General features: G+C 41.3%; 1 protein-coding gene across 2 annotated transcripts in view; it reads left to right on the forward strand.

Moving 5' to 3' along the window:
* RNF128 (ring finger protein 128) overlaps positions 1-17,613 on the forward strand; it is a 53,188-nt gene that overhangs the window by 19,285 nt on the left and 16,290 nt on the right. The window contains exon 1 of one of the 2 annotated variants that reach the window (XM_020813941.3): positions 4,284-4,943. The exons of the other annotated variant lie outside the window; for it this stretch is intronic. Within the exon in view, the coding sequence (XP_020669600.3) occupies positions 4,394-4,943 (550 nt within the window). The 5' untranslated portion in view covers positions 4,284-4,393. Of the gene's footprint in view, positions 1-4,283; positions 4,944-17,613 lie in introns of those variants that run through there. 2 annotated transcript variants of the gene reach the window in all.

Raw genomic sequence — 17,613 nt, forward strand, 5'->3', positions numbered from 1 at the left:
CAGTGCCAAATGATTTCTACATGTATGAATTAGCACATGCAAATTATCACCTTCCTCTTTTGGAGCCACATATAGGTGTCTGCTCTTGCTCCAATATGGCTCTTAAGTTTTCATGAGCCCTCTGGTAGGTATCGCACATTGTCCAAACCATTACATGCTTACTTTCAGCAAAGTGGCTGCATCTGGTGATATTGGGCAAGATTCGGAGGATGCAATGGTTGATTTAATCCAACTATACCTAATTTCTCCTCCTTTCAATTTGAATATTGGGTTAATGGACTCACAAGTCCTATGCATGTGATTACAAGTAAGAAATATTACTGCATGGCAAAGTCTCCATCTGCCTGGATGTCTCAGTGGTTTAGGACCCTGGCTGTAGAGCCAAAGGTTGGAAGTTCGATCCCCCGCCCTCCAATTCATGCCTCTTTGAGAGGGGCTGGCCTTGATGATCCATAGGGTCCTTTCCAGCTCTGCAGTCCTAAAATTATTATACCTTGTCAAAACCCATGTTCCTCTACACTTGTGATCATCTAATGTCACTTGAACTGCCATAGCTCCATATTACAGTATGCTGGGGTTTGCAGTTTGGTGAAGGGCTTAGAAGTTTTTGCTGGAGTGCTCCAGTGCACTCTTCTGAACGACAAGAGAATTCTAAGTAGCTCTGAAAACTGCAAATTCCAGCATTTTGTAGGATGGAGCCATAGCACTATTGAACAGCTATACTGAATTATAACCGAGATACATGCAGTGAACATGCTGTCAGACTTATGACCTCTTTAGTAAATGTCTTTTTATTTTCATGAAGAGCTTGACACACAAGGAAATAAGTAGACAGGGCTTCCATTACACATCCAACAGAGCTCACACATCCGTACAAGGAAGCGTGTCATCAGTTTTACATGCCCCAAATACTTTGAAGGGAAAGAAACGAAGGAGCCACATTCCTCATCCCCATTGTGTCACAGACAGTTTGAGTGATGACAGTTCTGTTACTTAAGTGCAACTGAAGAAGGAAGAACCATTCAAGGTGGTGCAGGGTTTTTAAGACCAGGTCACTGGAAGGTAATGCTGTTGACCAGCAGAGCTTTGAGCTTTGTTAGTTATCCACCAGCAAATACAATTTCATGCTGGACTGAATGTTATCGGTTGGAATTTCCCTGCCCAATTTTTCCAGCAAGATCAATGCAGCTCATCTTGGAGTTCACAAAACAATCAGAATAAACTTTCCGTCCTTTTTCTCCTTTTGAAGTCCTGGGAGCGTTCTAGCACATCTGTCTCAATGGGTTAGATGTTTGTGATAATATGTATCTGTTGATAACAGCAAAGTATAGATAGCATGCACCGATCTAATACCTCCAAACTGTAGAAGTTCCAGTTGGCACCGCTGTTTTGCTTTGGTTTAAATATAGCTGCATTTCATTTTTGTATCTGAACGGGTTTGTACAATACCTTTCAGAAAAGTTCTGAGACAGTTTACAAAAACAGTTGAATACTTAGGTGCTGGCAGAGTGAGCAACAATCAGAGCACCTAAGTATCCAGCCATTTTGTAACAGCTTTGGCCAGCAACCTGCAAGTTGTTATGCTGAAAAGTTCATGTGAACAGAGGGTTGGACTAGATGATCTTTAAGAGACCTTTGACAGTATGAGGATTCTAAGATTCCCACAGAAAGCAACAGCTTAACTTCTGAGTAATTTTCTGTTTTTACCTGGGTCACTTCTGACTCGTAGCAACCTATGAACAAGCAGTCTCCAAAATGTCTCGTCTTCAGCAGGCCTGCTCAGTTCTTGCAGATTCAAACCTGTGGTCTCTTTTAGGAAGTCAGATCATCTCACATTTGGTCTTCCTCGTTATCTGCTGACTTCAACCTTTCCCAGCATTACTGTATCTTCTAGAGAATCCTGCCTTCTCATGATGTGCCCAAAATAGGACACACTCCATTTCAACATTATTGCCTCCAGAGATAGTTCAGGCTTGGTTTGATCTAGGACGTGCTTGTTCATCTTTCTGGCAGTCCAGGGTATCCACAAAGCTCTCCTCTAGCAAAACACTTCAAATGAATCGATTTTCCCCCTGTCAGCTTTCTTTACTCGGCAGTGGCTCCTCGGTTGTAGAACAACTTAGCTTCAGAGAGGTCCCTTCGCTGGGTGTCTTTAAAGGCCAATTAAAACCATGGCTGTTTAGGCAGGCCTTCCCTCCAGCTATTATTTGATTTATTTTTGTTTTGTCATCTTGAACTATTATTTATTTTATTTTTGGATGTTGATATTATTTTAATTGTCTTTGTTGTGTTTGATGTATGCCGCCCAGAGTAGTCGAAACGACTAGATGGGCGGGATAGAAATGTAATAAATAAATAAATACTCTCCAGCTTTCACACCCATGCATGGTGACGGGAAATATGATCTTGTGGATGATCTTGTTCTTGGTCCCCAGTGACACATCCTTACACTTGATGGATCTTTTCTAATTCCTTCATTGCTGCCCTTCCTAGTCTCAATCTTCTTCTGATTTCTTGGCTGCAGTCATTTAGCCATTTTATCCCCTGCAATCCCAAAATGGCATATAGCAGCAACACAGTTTAGAAACAATACTTTTTGGAACAGCAGCTCCCAGAATCGCTAGCCAGCAGTGACCTGCTAGAACCAGTTCGTTGATATGAATTTATGTACAGCTGTTCTTCTCTGTTGGACTCTTCTGGGGGTGTGGGCTTTGCATACAGAAAATCCCATATCCAGTTTGTCCAGGTAAGATTACCAAAGATTTCCTCTGTGAAATCATGGAGAGACATTGTTCTTCGGAGTTGACAACAGTGGGTGAGATGGAATAACGGTGTGATTCATAATACAGCTACCTCTGTGTTCTTAATGTGTAGCTCTGTAGACCCTGAACACCAGCTCTCATCAGCCCTAGATAGGGCGGCCAAGAGCAAGGGATGCTGGGAAGCTGCCGTCCAACAACATCTAGTAGGCTAGAAGTTGCCAATGAAGGCAAGTAGACCACTGCCTCCGAACTCAGGTTGCCCCTCTGCCTTCTTACTCCTACCTGGCTTCTTATTTATAACCAGTCCATAGTGTATACACTCCCCCCCAAGAAGATAACTAATTGCAATTGCACAGAAGCCATCTAAACGTACCTAAAATGCCATTCTTGGCCATTAAAAGTGGAGGGGGTTGTTCTGCTGCGTCACTGCAAGGGAAGGCACCTCCTTTACTGAAGGTTTTCAACAGAAGTGGGATGTCCAACTAAGGAGGAAGGGGGGTTAGCTCTTGATCTTCAGCAGTGCCAAAAGACTGGAAAAGATGAGCCTTTGAGTTCTTTCCAACTCCACCATTCATGATCCTAAGCAGTGTACTCTCAGGCTTGAGATTTTGGCTTCCAGACTCACATTTTGGGGGTCCATTCTCCAGATTTCAGGCTCTGGATCTTAAATCCCAGCACATGGCATGTGAGGCCAATGTAGCAAGCTTCCCGGGTTCTTTCCCTTGTCTTTGGCACATGTGTTTTGAACATGTTCAGAGAAGAACATTTGCCATCAACGTTTTGTTATCTGGCATGCTGTACAGTTGCTCTTGCGATTTGAATTCACTCGCACTCTGCAATTTTGTGCTTTTTTGGACTACAGCGCCGGGAGTTCTCTCCTGAGCTCTCTTGACCGGAACTGAAGTCCAAAAAGCACAAAGGTCCGCATCTCTGGTTTCTTCTTTGTCTGCCCATCCTTTCGTTTCGTTTCGTGGTGTCTGACTCTTCGTGACCCCATGGACCAGAGCACGCCAGGCCCTCCTGTCTTCCACTGCCTCCCGGAGTTGTGTCAAATTCATTTTGGTTGCTTTGATGACACTACCCAACCATCTACCCTTTTGCAATGATTCCTGACAGGTCAGACTGCCCATGACACCACAAGAGTCCATTCCCTATGACATCACAAGCCTTCACCCACCACCCTATGACATCACAAGCGCCTGGTCTGGGGCTTTGGCCCTGGAATCTCAAGGAACGGTGCCTTGCTGACCCCCTTAACTCTGCTGGGGGAGGGAGAAGCCTTCGCTCCCCCCCCCCCGGCCCTCCCATTCCTAATGCCAGCAGCCCCAACAAAAGAAGCGGCTCCTTCCCTGCACGTGGCATTCCATTCTGGGCCTGCGGAGGGGGCGTGGCCCCGGCGGCTAGCTCCGCCCCGTTCTCTCCCCTCCCCTCGTTTCCAGCCCCGCCAGGAGGGGGCGGGGCCGGGTAGCCGCTCAGGTAAAGCGACCCTTCGGCGCCTGCGGGCGCACGCGCAGTGGGAGCACGTCTCTTCTCCCCCCTCCCCTCAGGCGCCTGAGGTAAATCGCGTCGCGCGCGGTCTCTTGAGGCGAGTTTCGCCGCGCGCCTCGTCGTTCCTTTTCGCGCCTTCCGAGATGCGGGCGGCCTCCCCGGCGGCCCTGGTGTGGGCGCTGGGCGGGTTGCTGTGGGGCCCGGGCCCGTCTCCCTTTCCCTTTCCTTCCCTCCTCCCTGGCCCCGGCGGCGGCGGCCGTCCGGCGGGTCTCCCGGTGGCCTCGGCCCAGGCGGTGTGGACGGCGTGGCTCAACGTGTCGTGGCGGCTGCCCGGCAGCAACGAGACCTTCTGGAGCGCCGGCGAGAACGGCATCTTCGGGCAGGACTCGCCGCTGAGGCGCCTGGAGGGCGTGGTAGTGGCCCCGGACGGGCGGCACGGCCTCAACGCCTGCAGCCCCTTCACCAACTTCAGCGCCGCCCCGCCGCCGCCACCACCATCATTACCGGCCGTCACCGCCGCCGCCGCCCCCCTTTGGGCCCCGACCCCGACCCCGTGGCTCGCCCTCATCCAGCGCGGCGGCTGCACCTTCAGTGAGAAGATCAACGTGGCCGCCCGGCGCGGGGCCGCCGGCACCGTCATCTACAACTACGCCGGCGGGACGGGCACCGACATCCAGACCATGACCCACCCCGGTGAGCGGGGGACCCTCGGAAGGAGGGAGGGAGGGAGGGAGAGAAGGCAGGCCCCTGGCAGTGGGGATCGAGGGGGCCCTGCTGGGACGACGCCCCTCGCCCACTCCCAGCCTGCCCCGTCCTTTCTTTTGCGGGGGGGGGGTCGGGGTGTGGGTGGGAAGGTAGACATCAGAAACGAAATACTGTATATGCATGCATGTATAGGCTTGAGAGAGAGAGAGATGATGATGATGACCCCTGTATCCACACCTATGAGCTTCTTCCTTGTAGAGACCAAAGAAACAGGTGACACATATCTGTTCTCTCACTTTGTGTGGTGGGCAGATAGATGTGTAAAGCCTTATATACACACACACACATACACACACACATAACCATACCTACACATACCACTGTACGTGTATAGATATGGATACATACATACATATACACACCCCAAAAGAAAAGAGGTGTGTGTGTGTGTAAGGCTTTACACATCTATCTGCCCACCACACAAAGTCAGAGAACAGATATGTGTCACCTGTTTCTTTGGTCTCTACAAGAAAGAAGCCCGTAGGTATGGATACAGGGGTCATCATCACACTTAAAGCAGACTTTTAGGAATTGGGTGGGGGGGATTAAGCCTGTCATCCCTTGGTTTAAACCCCATTGGTTTCAGTGCCTCTGATCAGAATGGGACAAAACAGGGCGGGAGTTGGTTGGTTCTGTGTCAGAACTTGATGACTTGGTCACTTTTTTGTCCAGAGAAAAGTATTCTCCTGCTCTAGATTTTTGTTTTAGAAAATAAGTTTTGAGGGGTTTTTTCTTTCTCTATATGTGATATTGGTTTATAAAGCATTTATTAACAGTATAGTACAATATATTAATATAACTTTATCCCACTCAGTTCATTTAGAACTGAGTGGGATATTTACATACAGTATATATAAGGATTATGTGCAGACATATATTTTTTCTGCTTTTTTATTGTTGGTGTCGTGCACCACAGTCAAGGTGAATGTTTGTAGCCCATTAGAATTGAGATCTAGGGAAAGGTGTAACAAAAGGATAGAAGCTGTGCACGGTGTTATCTTCTAGATTATGATAATTGATGACATCATATCCCAGGTTCTAAGGCTCTTCCTTCTGGGCTAGGGTTGGGGAATGTAGCTATCAGATGATGCAAGACTACAACTTGCCTCATTCTTGATGGTTGGAGATACAAGCTAGAGATGTCAGGGCTTAAATGTCACAGCACCTGAGGTGGCCACGGATTCCCCACTTACCCTCCATAGGAAGGCACAACAGGTGAACGTGGGGACAGGCTGAAGGCAAATGTGCCATTCCACAGAAGTGTTTTATCACATTCCGAAGTCTTCTGTTAGAAGCTATTGCAGATTGTCTAAGGCAGTGGTCATCAACCTTGGGCCTCCAGATGTTCTTGGACTTCAACTCCCAGAAATCCTGGCCAGCAGAGGTGGTGAAGGCTTCTGGGAACTGTAGTCCAAGAACATCTGGAGGCCCAAGTTTGGGGACCACTGGTCTAAGGGATGCCTGATGGTTTAAAAATTATGGTCCACAGTGTCTTCTGAGCCTTGTGGTCATACCACTTTGCTGTGCATTCCCCCAAGCATGCTTATTCATAAGTGTCACAGAAAGTTCAGTGACTATGTTTCTGCACAACAGCTTTCCTTGCTGCGAAGAACAGCTTTGTACAGCAGTTCTCATGCAATGCACAGCTGAGTTTTGTATGGGGTATGTAAATACACCACTAATCAAAGATAACTTCAGAGCAAATTTGTGTGGAACATGATAAACCTCACAGACCATATCTGATCTTCAAGGCAGGAAATTTTCCATTTGTGATATATTGCTTTTCAGTAATCTACAGAATACCTCCTAACTGTTCATTACTACTATTTATAAAGCATCTGTTCTCCAATAATCTATGTAACAAAGGAGATGCGTGGACATAATATAAAATGGAAGCACCCCAGAAAAAGCACAAAAAGACCTATTTGGTTAACTTTTTAAGTAAAACGTTACTTTCCAATAGGTAGTGAAACAGAAACGTTTCTTTCTGTTATAAGAAATGGTGATTTTCCTCTTAATTTTTTTTGACTGTGTAGAGGTAACTTAAAGTTTCACTAGTGGGATAGTAAAACAAATTTATGGACTATCTACAGTTCTGGCCTAATTTATATTCTTTGTCTCAGAAATTGAGAAGAAATCCATATAAGAGGAAAGCATTTCTGTATAGACTGACACTCACACAGCTAGTCAGAAGTTGCTAGTCAGAAATATAATTTAATGCACCTCAATACTTTTCATTTTGTCAATAGAGCTCATATGAATGCCATAAGCTGTATGATAGGAAGATGCATTAAATATGCAAATAATATTTATTTAAGATATTTATAGTGTGATTTTCATGGGAAATAGCACAGTTCTTCTGTTGCAGATAAGCAGGTTTCACCTGATCTTGGGAGTTTTCTGGCTGGGAATCAAATGCAAGGTATTGTACTTCATATGGGTAGCAAGGAAAATGCTGTAAATTTGAACATATATGGTTTACCAAAATGATCTTATAATGATGAGGGAGATGACTGTAGGTAGGACTGTTGCCACCTTCTTGATCATCTGTCCAAGTCTACTTTGTGATTTTATTTCAGAGTGGGCCGGAATAGTATGCTTCTCCATGTTATTCTCTCACTTTGTTCTTTATAATCTTTGTGGTTGAGATTTGTCATAAAGCTATATTTCTATGCCACTTATTGCTGCAGAACTATGGTTATGTATAAAAGCAATATGTGCACTTGAGCTGGCTGGATAATTCAGTAGTTTTAAGTATCTGGTTGAGAGTTTGATTACTCGCTGTGTTTCCTGGGGGGAAGAGCCAGCCTGTGTAGCCATGGGCAAGTTGCACAGTCCCAGAGCACACCCAAAAAAAGAGAATAATTAACCATATCTGAGTATTCTTTACCTGGAAAACCCTGAAAAAGGTCACCACAGGTCAGAATTGACTTGAAGACACACAATTATTATTATTATTATTAAACATATGTATTAGGATTGCGTGGTTTTGTGTCCCTTCAAGAGACAAAGGCTCTTCTTTTGTCTGTAGCATGTCCCTGCTGTCAGTGGACCAGTGATGGGAATTACTGAATGCATTTTTCTTTTTTTGCTTTAAAATCACATATTTGTTGCCTGGGTTGGTGGTCTGTTCTAGTTTATGTGACCATAGAATGTGTACATTAAAAACACAAGTTTTTCGTGTCCTAAGCATGCAGTACTCTTACTTTCTGTAGAGTTTTAAGTGCAGTGCTTTTTAGGGGGAGATTAAAATGAAGCTTTGAAATTGCAGCAGATCTAGTTGAACTGATTTTTCAGCGTTGTTTTCTAATGTTCTTTGCTGCTTCTCACTGATGGACTCAACCACGTATGTCTCTGTAATTGTTCTGTAATACCTATCCCAGCTAATGAACACCTGGTTAGAAAGCAACATGGTAATGTCTTTCTGTATGTTGGTTGTGCTCATGTTTTCCCATATGCACTGCAAGGCATAAGAAGAATGTTGGGTGTGTTCTGAAATATGCTGAGTCAATACCCAGTAATGAGGAAACTAATGGGTCTGGTCAGGATCTTGTGAAGGGATGGTGATAATCTTGAATCTTTGATGGTATATTTTCCACAGAATTCTGTGCAGCAGTGGCAAACACTAAAAGGTGGTTTGATGCAAATTGGTGAGGAGAGGTATAACGTTCTAAACCCATTAATTAGAGTATAGTAACTGCAAAGAATTGCAGCCCCAGTGATGACCTCATATGATGTATTGTTTCTGTATAGAACTTCAGATATGGAGTTAGTTCCTGCACTGACTAGTTTGTTATTGTCTGCAAGTTACAGTTTTTGCAGAACTTCTTAGGCTCTTATTCTCCTGAGACCTGGAATTTCCATTTATAGGTGGGTTTTTTTTTTTTTTTGTCGTATTGGATCTTACCCTATCTTCAAATTTTAGATGGCATGCACTAATGAAAAAAAAAATTTAACATCAAACAGCTATTGGGAAGCAGTATCTAAAAATAGGTTAGAAGTCTTTGGGTAACATGATAAAGTGCTCACTGAATACAGTATTTGCCAATATGATTTGGAGGGGGGTTGATTATGTGAACTGGGAACCGCCACATACTCTCTGTAGCTGATCTACTAAACTCATGGAATCCTAAGCAAGTTTCATTCTCCTCATTTTAACATTAAACTTCAATAGGGAAAAAAACATTTTCCATGAAGATGCTGGACCCAGCCTGTTTAAGAAAAGAAAAAGTAATATCAGCAGAATTACCGGTACTTTCAGGAACGTTTGCATTTCATCCATGCATCTCGCTTTTCTTCATAAAAAGGACCCAAAATCATACAAAACATACTCAAAATTACAAAATTGTACTGGAGCTTAGAATTAAAGCTAACCTCAGACAGAGTTTCATGAAAGATGCTCTGTGTTATTTGAAACATCTTTGTCTCATGTACTGAGAGTTTAAATATGTACTGATGAAATAGCTGTAATTTGTGTACCTTTAACTCTGGAAAGAAACTAAATGACAAGTGTGAAGTCAACTTTTTCCTTGTGTGCACAGAAACTGGAAGCAGAAGGGGCTCATGGCAAACAGTACTGTAGCTGGTTTCCAGAGCTGTATTTTGTGGACCAACCTGGGGCTCTGTACATTAAGCAGGAAAAGAGGTTTGGACTGGGTGCTGGATCAGGAAACCAGGGAAACAGAATCTTGTTGGGCATTCATTATAGATTCTGCTCATAGCTTTGTTGCAAGTAAGTAACTGGCATCACATGGTCAGATGACCCTGTCTTTTCAGGAGTAAACAGAAAAATCGCTACTTGAGATCCTGGCTATATTAGCTGAACTTGGTCCCTGTAAAAATCATTAAGTCTTCTTAGTTAATTCCACAGTTTTGTTTAGGAACTAATTTTATCTTACTGCCTCCGTATCAAAATCTGTACTCTTACACTAAATTTGTCCTTTTAGTTCAGGAGCAGAAGCACGGAAGAGAAAATTAAGACTTTTATTTTGAAAAGTATTTGCCAGATTGTACCATGGCTGTTTGTTCTGGCTGATAGAGTAGCTCACGGGGTCAGGCTTTTTAGAGCAAACCTGTAGTGTTAGCAACAAAGTATTTGTAGATTTAAAATCAAATAAAATTCCAGCTAGAGTGATGCACATAAAGATTTGTTGTTGTTGATGCTGCTGTATAGCTGCTGACCTTGAGGAATTAATGGAGAGATAGATGCAGTCCCTCCCGTATGTGTGCAGAATATTTCTGTGTTTAAAATTCAGTTTTTCCACTCCAAAAACAAAAAAATACTGCATGTCAAACAGAAGTAACCTGAACTATAAAAGGACATTAAGAGTAAGTGTAGTTTGCGATTTAGCCATAAATGTGATTGAACTCCTGGGTTCTGCAATATCCCGCATGTATTTACATGCTCTTATTCCTGGTGAACAATTATGTTTTCACTGTGTATACTGTGTACTGTCAAGTTGGAACTTATTTAGAGTGGTCCTATTCCGTTTGTTAGTTTATATGTCATCATTATAGTTTTAGAAATCAGACTGGTTCCTATGTGCTTTGCATGTAAAGAAGATCCTGGAAGAGTCTTGTACACAGCAGTATTCCCACAGGCTGAGCTGCAGTAGGGAGTATAAAGAGAAGAATTTAAAACAAGCCTACGCATAGCCTAAGGGAGTTCTCATGCAGGAGTAGAATTTGCTTCTCTTCTGAATGTAGGTAGTTTGCTTTGTAAACAGAAACCTGACAGTCAAGTCTCTTTTTCAGGTGACAGGTATGCTATAAAACATTTTCTCTCGGACTTCTATATACATAAATTGTGTTGTCAAAGCAGAAAGCACAAATTTTAAAGCTGTATGTGAGCTTTCGAGCTGTTCTGCTGGTACATGCTGAAGTTTACTGACAAAGCAAATTGTAAATAATTGGAACTGTTTTAGAAAAGTGGAATAGGAATTTAGTAGCCATTTTGACTACAAATACAAAATTTTGTCTAATTTTTGGATTTGTGTTCTAGCTGCCTTTTTCCAAGGTTAAAGCAGGAAATTCATTTTAAGGAACATTTGTTTAAATAACCTACAAGTGCAATAGGTAATACCTTTATAGACCACTTAAAATCATTATACAATGCACAAACTTCACTTATGGCATTTGTATTTTAGTTTGCTTTGACCACATGGCTCCCCATTTATTTCATTCGGTTCAAATAAGCAGTGTAATTTTTGAGTTAGGATGGTCAAGAGCAAAAGTGTTGCTTTTTAATTAATGGTATGATCTTTAGGTTCATATTTCCCTGTCTTAGATGGGGTTATACTCCCCCTAAAGGACAGGGTCCACAGCTTGGGGGTGTTCCTTGACCTGGGTTTGACCTTGGAAGCCCAGATGGACTTGGTGTCCAGGGATGCCTTCTTACACCTGAGGAAAATATATTAACTTCACCCTTACCTGGATGAGCGGAGCGTGGCAACAGTCACACATGCACTGGTAACAACCAGACTGAGCTACTGCAATGTGCTATACGTGGGGCAGCCTTTGAAGGCGGTCCAGTGACTGCAGTTGGCACAGAACCAGGCTGCATGGCTGGTAGGTGGTGCTTCTGCATGGACTCATATCACGCCGGTTCTGAAAAATTTACACTGGCTGCTGGTTGCTGCTCGGGCCCAGTTCAAAGTGCTTACTTTGACATATAAAGGCCTAAACGGCTTAGGACCTGTTTACCTAAAGAACTGCCTTCTTCCATATGAGCCTGCCCATCCTCTAAGATCAGGCCAGGAGGTCCTTCTGAAGGTGCCATCCCTGAAAGAGGTGAGGGGGGTGGCATGCCGAAATAGGGCCTTCTCGGCTGTTGTCCCACCAACTTTGGAACACCCTCCTTATAGAGATCCGTCTGGCTCCAACACTTTTGGCTTTTCGGCGCCAGGCAAAGACCTTTCTGTTTAGCCAGAATTTTAATTAAATAGTATTCTTTAGCGGGCCATATGAGCAGCAGGATTTATTAATATTAATGTTTTAATGACTGTTTCTAATATAGGGTATTATTATAATATTGCCTATTTTTAATGGTTTTAATGTTTTTAAAGTTTTAATGTTGTTGTATGCCGCTCAGAGACCATTGGTAATGGTGCGGCTAAAAATCTTGCAAATAAATAAATAAATAAATAAATAAATAAATAAATAAATAAATAAATATGTAATGCCAGTTAAATATGAGATTAACACAACTGTGGCTAAAATCTTATTGCTTAGTATAGTAAGACGCACTAGAGTAGGGGATTTGGTGAGTCAACTCCTCTGGAAATTCCATTGATTCAGTGGCCTCATTGTAATTCCAGCTTATTCCACTAAGCAACAGGATTTCTCTCTGTGGAACCTTTCCTCTGCGTCCTAGGTTGTGTTTCCCTACCACACCCCGCTAATGAGAGCTTCTTGCCCTTAGTGAATTGTCAGGTGGTTTGAGAGCATCTGTCAGTGGATATTGTCTGTTAAAGAAGAAATGTTACCTTTTAAAGCCAACTAACATTTGATAAATTACTTGGAAACAGAAGCAAAGTCATATAAGCCTTCATCTTAGAATAATGACTTGAAAAATGAACCAGGTTTAATTATTTTGCTGCCGTTCATTTGGAATAGTTAAATTATTTTCTGAAAGTAGTGTAACTTGTCTAACTTGCTACTTAAAACATTTAAGATGCTCTTAGAAGCAGGGAAAAATAACTCATTATTCTGAAATGTGCCATGATGATAATATGCTTCTACAGGGCAATATGCCCAGGATTTAGCAAGTGAACAAATATTTACTTTGTGAACTTAAGAGTTCAAAATTTATCTGCTCATGGCTGTGAGATGATTGTGCCTTTCCACTGAAGGACTCAAAGTACAGAACCATGATAATTGCCCTCATTGCATAAAATACACTGACCTTCAAAAGCAGGTGTTTTATTTGCAAAGTTTAAAGAGGGGCATTTGAATCAAGTGCATATGCAGATCTTGTGTTTGGCAGTTTGAACCAACATAAAATAGTACCAACTTGGGACTTAAGAGTTATACTTTGTACACTTAAAAGGCCTCTAAATGCAGATTCCCTTGGAATAGTGGATCAGTTTAATAGCTCTGAGGGCTAGCTGATGTCTCTTTTTAAAATTAGAGAAGCCAGTTTATTGTGTGGGAGGAACTAGCTGATTGGGTTACAAGTAATAGTAGGCATATATATAAGGAATATGAAAGTATTTTGGGTTTGTCCACAATGAAACATACGTTTGGCACAGTTTATTTCAGTTATTTCTCTTACAGATCAGACAGCACAAAACTGAGTTCAGTTCCCCTGTCTTCCTTGAACTTAGTTCTACAGTGTTTTCAGTGCAGAGTTGTTTCTGGTAGTTAGAACCCCAAAACTGGTTTTAAAAGTTGTGGGCAAAGCAGCAATGAGGAAGGACTTTCTAAGAGAAAGCTAAAGAAGCTATTTTCAAGGACCTGACATTTGCGGTGAGTATTAGTGAACCTCAGTACACTTCTGGATGGATGTAGTGAACGCCAGTGCCCTTCTGAATGAACCACACCTACTCACCTTTGTACACTTGCACAAGCCTTAGTCTCATTTTTGTTGCATTTCTTCAAATCCCGCCTGCATTTTCTCCTTCCCATCATATCATATTAGGTTCTGTGTTTTTTCTTGCATAAAACTGCACCCGATGGGAGGCATCACAGATTTCCCCTAATATGCACATTTAGTTATAGATTTCCTCCCATTGACTAAGGTATGTTTGTGTATATACCTATCTTAAAATATGTGGATTATTTTGTGCATACTTTATTATTTTAAAATGCCCCTTTAACTTTACAGACATGCAAATTCTGAGGCAAAGTGCATTTCTTTCACAATGAGACTTAGTAGGTGTGAAAATACTCCTTTTATTAAGATTGTTGAATCCAGTGGTACTTGTTACAAAATTGTCAAATTCAGCTATACTTTCATCAGTACTGTTGAATCCATTGCTAGCATGTGCGAGTTTCTCTTCTACAGCAATTGCTAAACTTTGTTTAATAATGCATCTTGGATGCCTAATGCAGCTTTAAAAAGTCAAAATCGTGACTATTATTTATTTATTTATTTATTTATTTATTTATTTATTTATTTATTTATTTATTTATTTATTTATTTATTTATTCTATTTATATCCTGCCTATCTGGTCAATATGACCACTCTAGGCAGCTATGTCTAAACTTACTTTGTATGACATACAAAATGGCAAGTGAAAGTTTGTATAGTATTCTTGTCCCCTCTGCAATTTCCTCTTCAAATGAAACATATTTAAAAGCAGAGCACACCTGGAAAGTTTAGCTTTTTCCATGTTGATGGCTGGGAATTTTGATTTAGGCAAAGTAAACCAGTACAGAATGCAGAAGGGAATCTAACATGATTAGACTTTTTTTATATACCCAGTTTGGAAAACAAATATTAGAATTTGTTTTCAATGAGGTAGCTGTGTTGGTTTGTTTCAGAATATATAACAAAAATAAAAAAAGAAGAGAGATAGCATCTTTATTTCAGTGCAAGCTTTCATGGATAAAAGTTCAATGTAGGTTCAATGAGAGAGATCTAGATAAGAAGCCTTTCTGTTGCCTTCAGGTTTTTGTTTGGGTTGAGACTATGAGTTCCCACCTAAAATGTCTCGGGGTTCAATGAGCCTTCAGTGAAGAACCCTCTAGTTTCTCCACATTCTTCAAATAAGTGGTGGTGACCAAGCAAACTATGAAGTTTAATATTTTTGTAACTTTCTGATAGAGTTTTCTAGAGGAGAATGGAATATTTTTTTCTTTAGTGTCAAGGAAAATAAATGTGTTTTGAGTGAATGATGTTTTAATATTTCCTGAGGCTACAAGCAACAGTTCTTGATTGTATAACAGATTATAGTTAAGCTTACTGATCCATCAACTCTATAATCTAGTTACTTTATAGCAGTGCTTAGAAAGACACACTGAGTATTCCTCAAAGATTCATTTGAAATGTCAAAACTTCTGGCAGTTACACAGAGAAAAACCAGTAGGCAGAAATACACACTCCTCTTTTATTTCATGTAACTTGACTGTGAGCTGAAGTTCATTGGATGGACAGTTCTGAAGTAGTGCAGGTTTAACTTGACAGAAAATAGTACATAAGGGTTGTAAAACTACCTCCTTCCTATGTGGACTACTCACCTTAGTATCTTGAAGACCTGTGACTTAATTGATGTAGATAGTTTCTCCGTTGATATAAGTCACAACTGTTATACACGCTTCATTCAATTTGTATTTGCTATGGCTAATTTATAAGCAGTTGGTCCACCTTCCAAAGATAGATCCATCTGTACTTAACCAGACAGGTCCTCAAGAGCCTCCAGAGTGATAGGCAAAGATTTAATCAGTTGCATATAATCTGCCAAATCTTTTGCTTCAAAGGTGCAGTCAGCAAGAGCCCAGGGTCACTTCCACACCATGAATGTATTTGAACAGATCTGTGTGATAAGTCCAATAATATTATACTAGATTATAGGTACTTAACCTTTGGTCTGTGGACCCCCAAGGGGCTGCATTGTCTTCACAGCATTTGAAGGCTTGAAGAATGTTATGATCTTTTGAGTTAAGATAGAAAGAAAAGGAAATGTGGAACAAAATCTTAATTTCCCTTGCTGTTTGTGTAAAATTTGGCTTTTTTAACCTACTGCCTCCAATAAAAACAAACAAAAATAAACAGTAATGAAAATAACAGATAGCAAATAACTGTTTAATATTTCTGCACACAATGAGATGTGAATGACGCTGAGTGGCTGAGAGATAACACATGACGTTTCTTGCTATTGTACAGACAGTTACAAGCTGTGAGAAGAGAGAGTCAGAGTCAGTCAGTGTCAGCATGAGTGAATGTTTGGACAGACTTTGTGATCGTGTTCTTTGATTTAAACTAATAAAACTATTTGGTTATTGTTGGGTATCATGACTTTTCAATATTATCACAGTGAATTTTGTAACAATACATTTTGGCAGAACCTCAGAATGGATTGCTGGCTGAATTTAAAACATAGAAGAACTGATGCTATTTATGAAGCTGCATACAGTTCAAAGAAAAATGAAGCTTCTTCCAGCCATCTTAAAAAGTGTCACCATTATAGCAAGGAATATCTGTTGATGAGACCCTTCATGAGAAACCTTAAATAAATATTTGATGCACTTTAGAGTTTTAAATCTTGAGTTAAGTCTTGGTGGTCCATGGCAACAAAAGATATTTAAAGGGTGCCCGTAGTAAAGAAAAGCTTAAGAACCGCGGTGTTAAATGAAAGATGGCAATAATTGTAAAAGCACTTTCAACGCATTTATCTGAATTAGAAATTTCAGTAGATTGAGTTGAAATGAAAACGTAATAGGGTTATAAATGTTACGTGTTGAGTCATATCTGACTTATAGCAATCCTAATAGGATTTACAAGATAGGTGAGATATTTCCCAGGTAGGTGGGGCTCATCAGCCTGGGAAGGCAGCCCATCTAGAAGAAGGAAAACTCCAATTTCAAACCTCCACTGCCTTGTGGCTATATCCACCGATGGAAAAGGCTTCAGGAGTAAACCTCGAGGCAAAATCCGGAGCCAGAGTCCCGGAGGCAGTTTGTGTCGTTCTGACAACTCCTGCGACATTGCTGGAACCAGTTGTATTGGCTCTTGCCTTTCCATTGGACTATTTCAGCGATGTGGAGAGGGGGGATTTGCTGCTTGGGTAACAACCTATCCTCCATATTATTTTACCCAGGCTTTATGCCCTGGAGAGGACACTCCAGCTTCGCATACAGCATCAAAGTCCTCTTCACAACTGAGGACAGAGCACTTTTACAAGTACCAGCCACCTTGTAGCATACTGAATGCTAGTCTCAGTCATTACAGTGAAAAAAGTGTTAGAACGTACAGCAGTGGTAGATCTTTAGCTGCCTTTTAGATATTTTTAAGGTGAGAAGCAATGCCTCTCCAACTTACAGTAATGCTTCATTATTTTAAAAAGAAAGCAGCCCATGGTTAGAGATCAGACTGTGAAGCTATGTTGATCCTATTGTCCATGTGTTGACTAAATTTCTAGAATTGTGAGAATAATGCCAATTTTAGTATTTTGGACCTTACTGAATTTTGGGGACACACGTGCTCTACTAACTATCCAAAATCTTCAGGTTGAGTTAGACTTTGGAGACTCTTGGGTCTGTGAAGTCGTTAGTTTGTTATCTAATCCAAACATTTGAGTATAGAATGAGAGCCAACTTAATTGTTTCTATGCATATGTGGAAAACTTTAGATAGTACAAACTCCTTTGCCTGTGCCTTATTTAGATAAGCTGATCTGTTCTCTTGGAAACTTGATGTATTCTGTGCATGGCACTGCTCTGAGTACTCTGTTCCATGGCATGCAATGGTGCATATTTGATTAATATAATCTCTTCATGGAACATTTAATCTAGATGTAACTTTATTGCACTGTTAATATTAGTTGTGCAATTGTCCTCTAAGAGAACCTAATAGATCAGAAATAAGCTCTCTTTCTGTTTGGATTATTCTGCTCATATGTATGTGAGAGGCATCAAATTGTTTGTAGGTGCAAATTTA

This window comes from Pogona vitticeps, chromosome 11 (assembly GCF_051106095.1).
Source record: "Pogona vitticeps strain Pit_001003342236 chromosome 11, PviZW2.1, whole genome shotgun sequence".
NCBI classification, from domain to species: domain Eukaryota; kingdom Metazoa; phylum Chordata; class Lepidosauria; order Squamata; family Agamidae; genus Pogona; species Pogona vitticeps.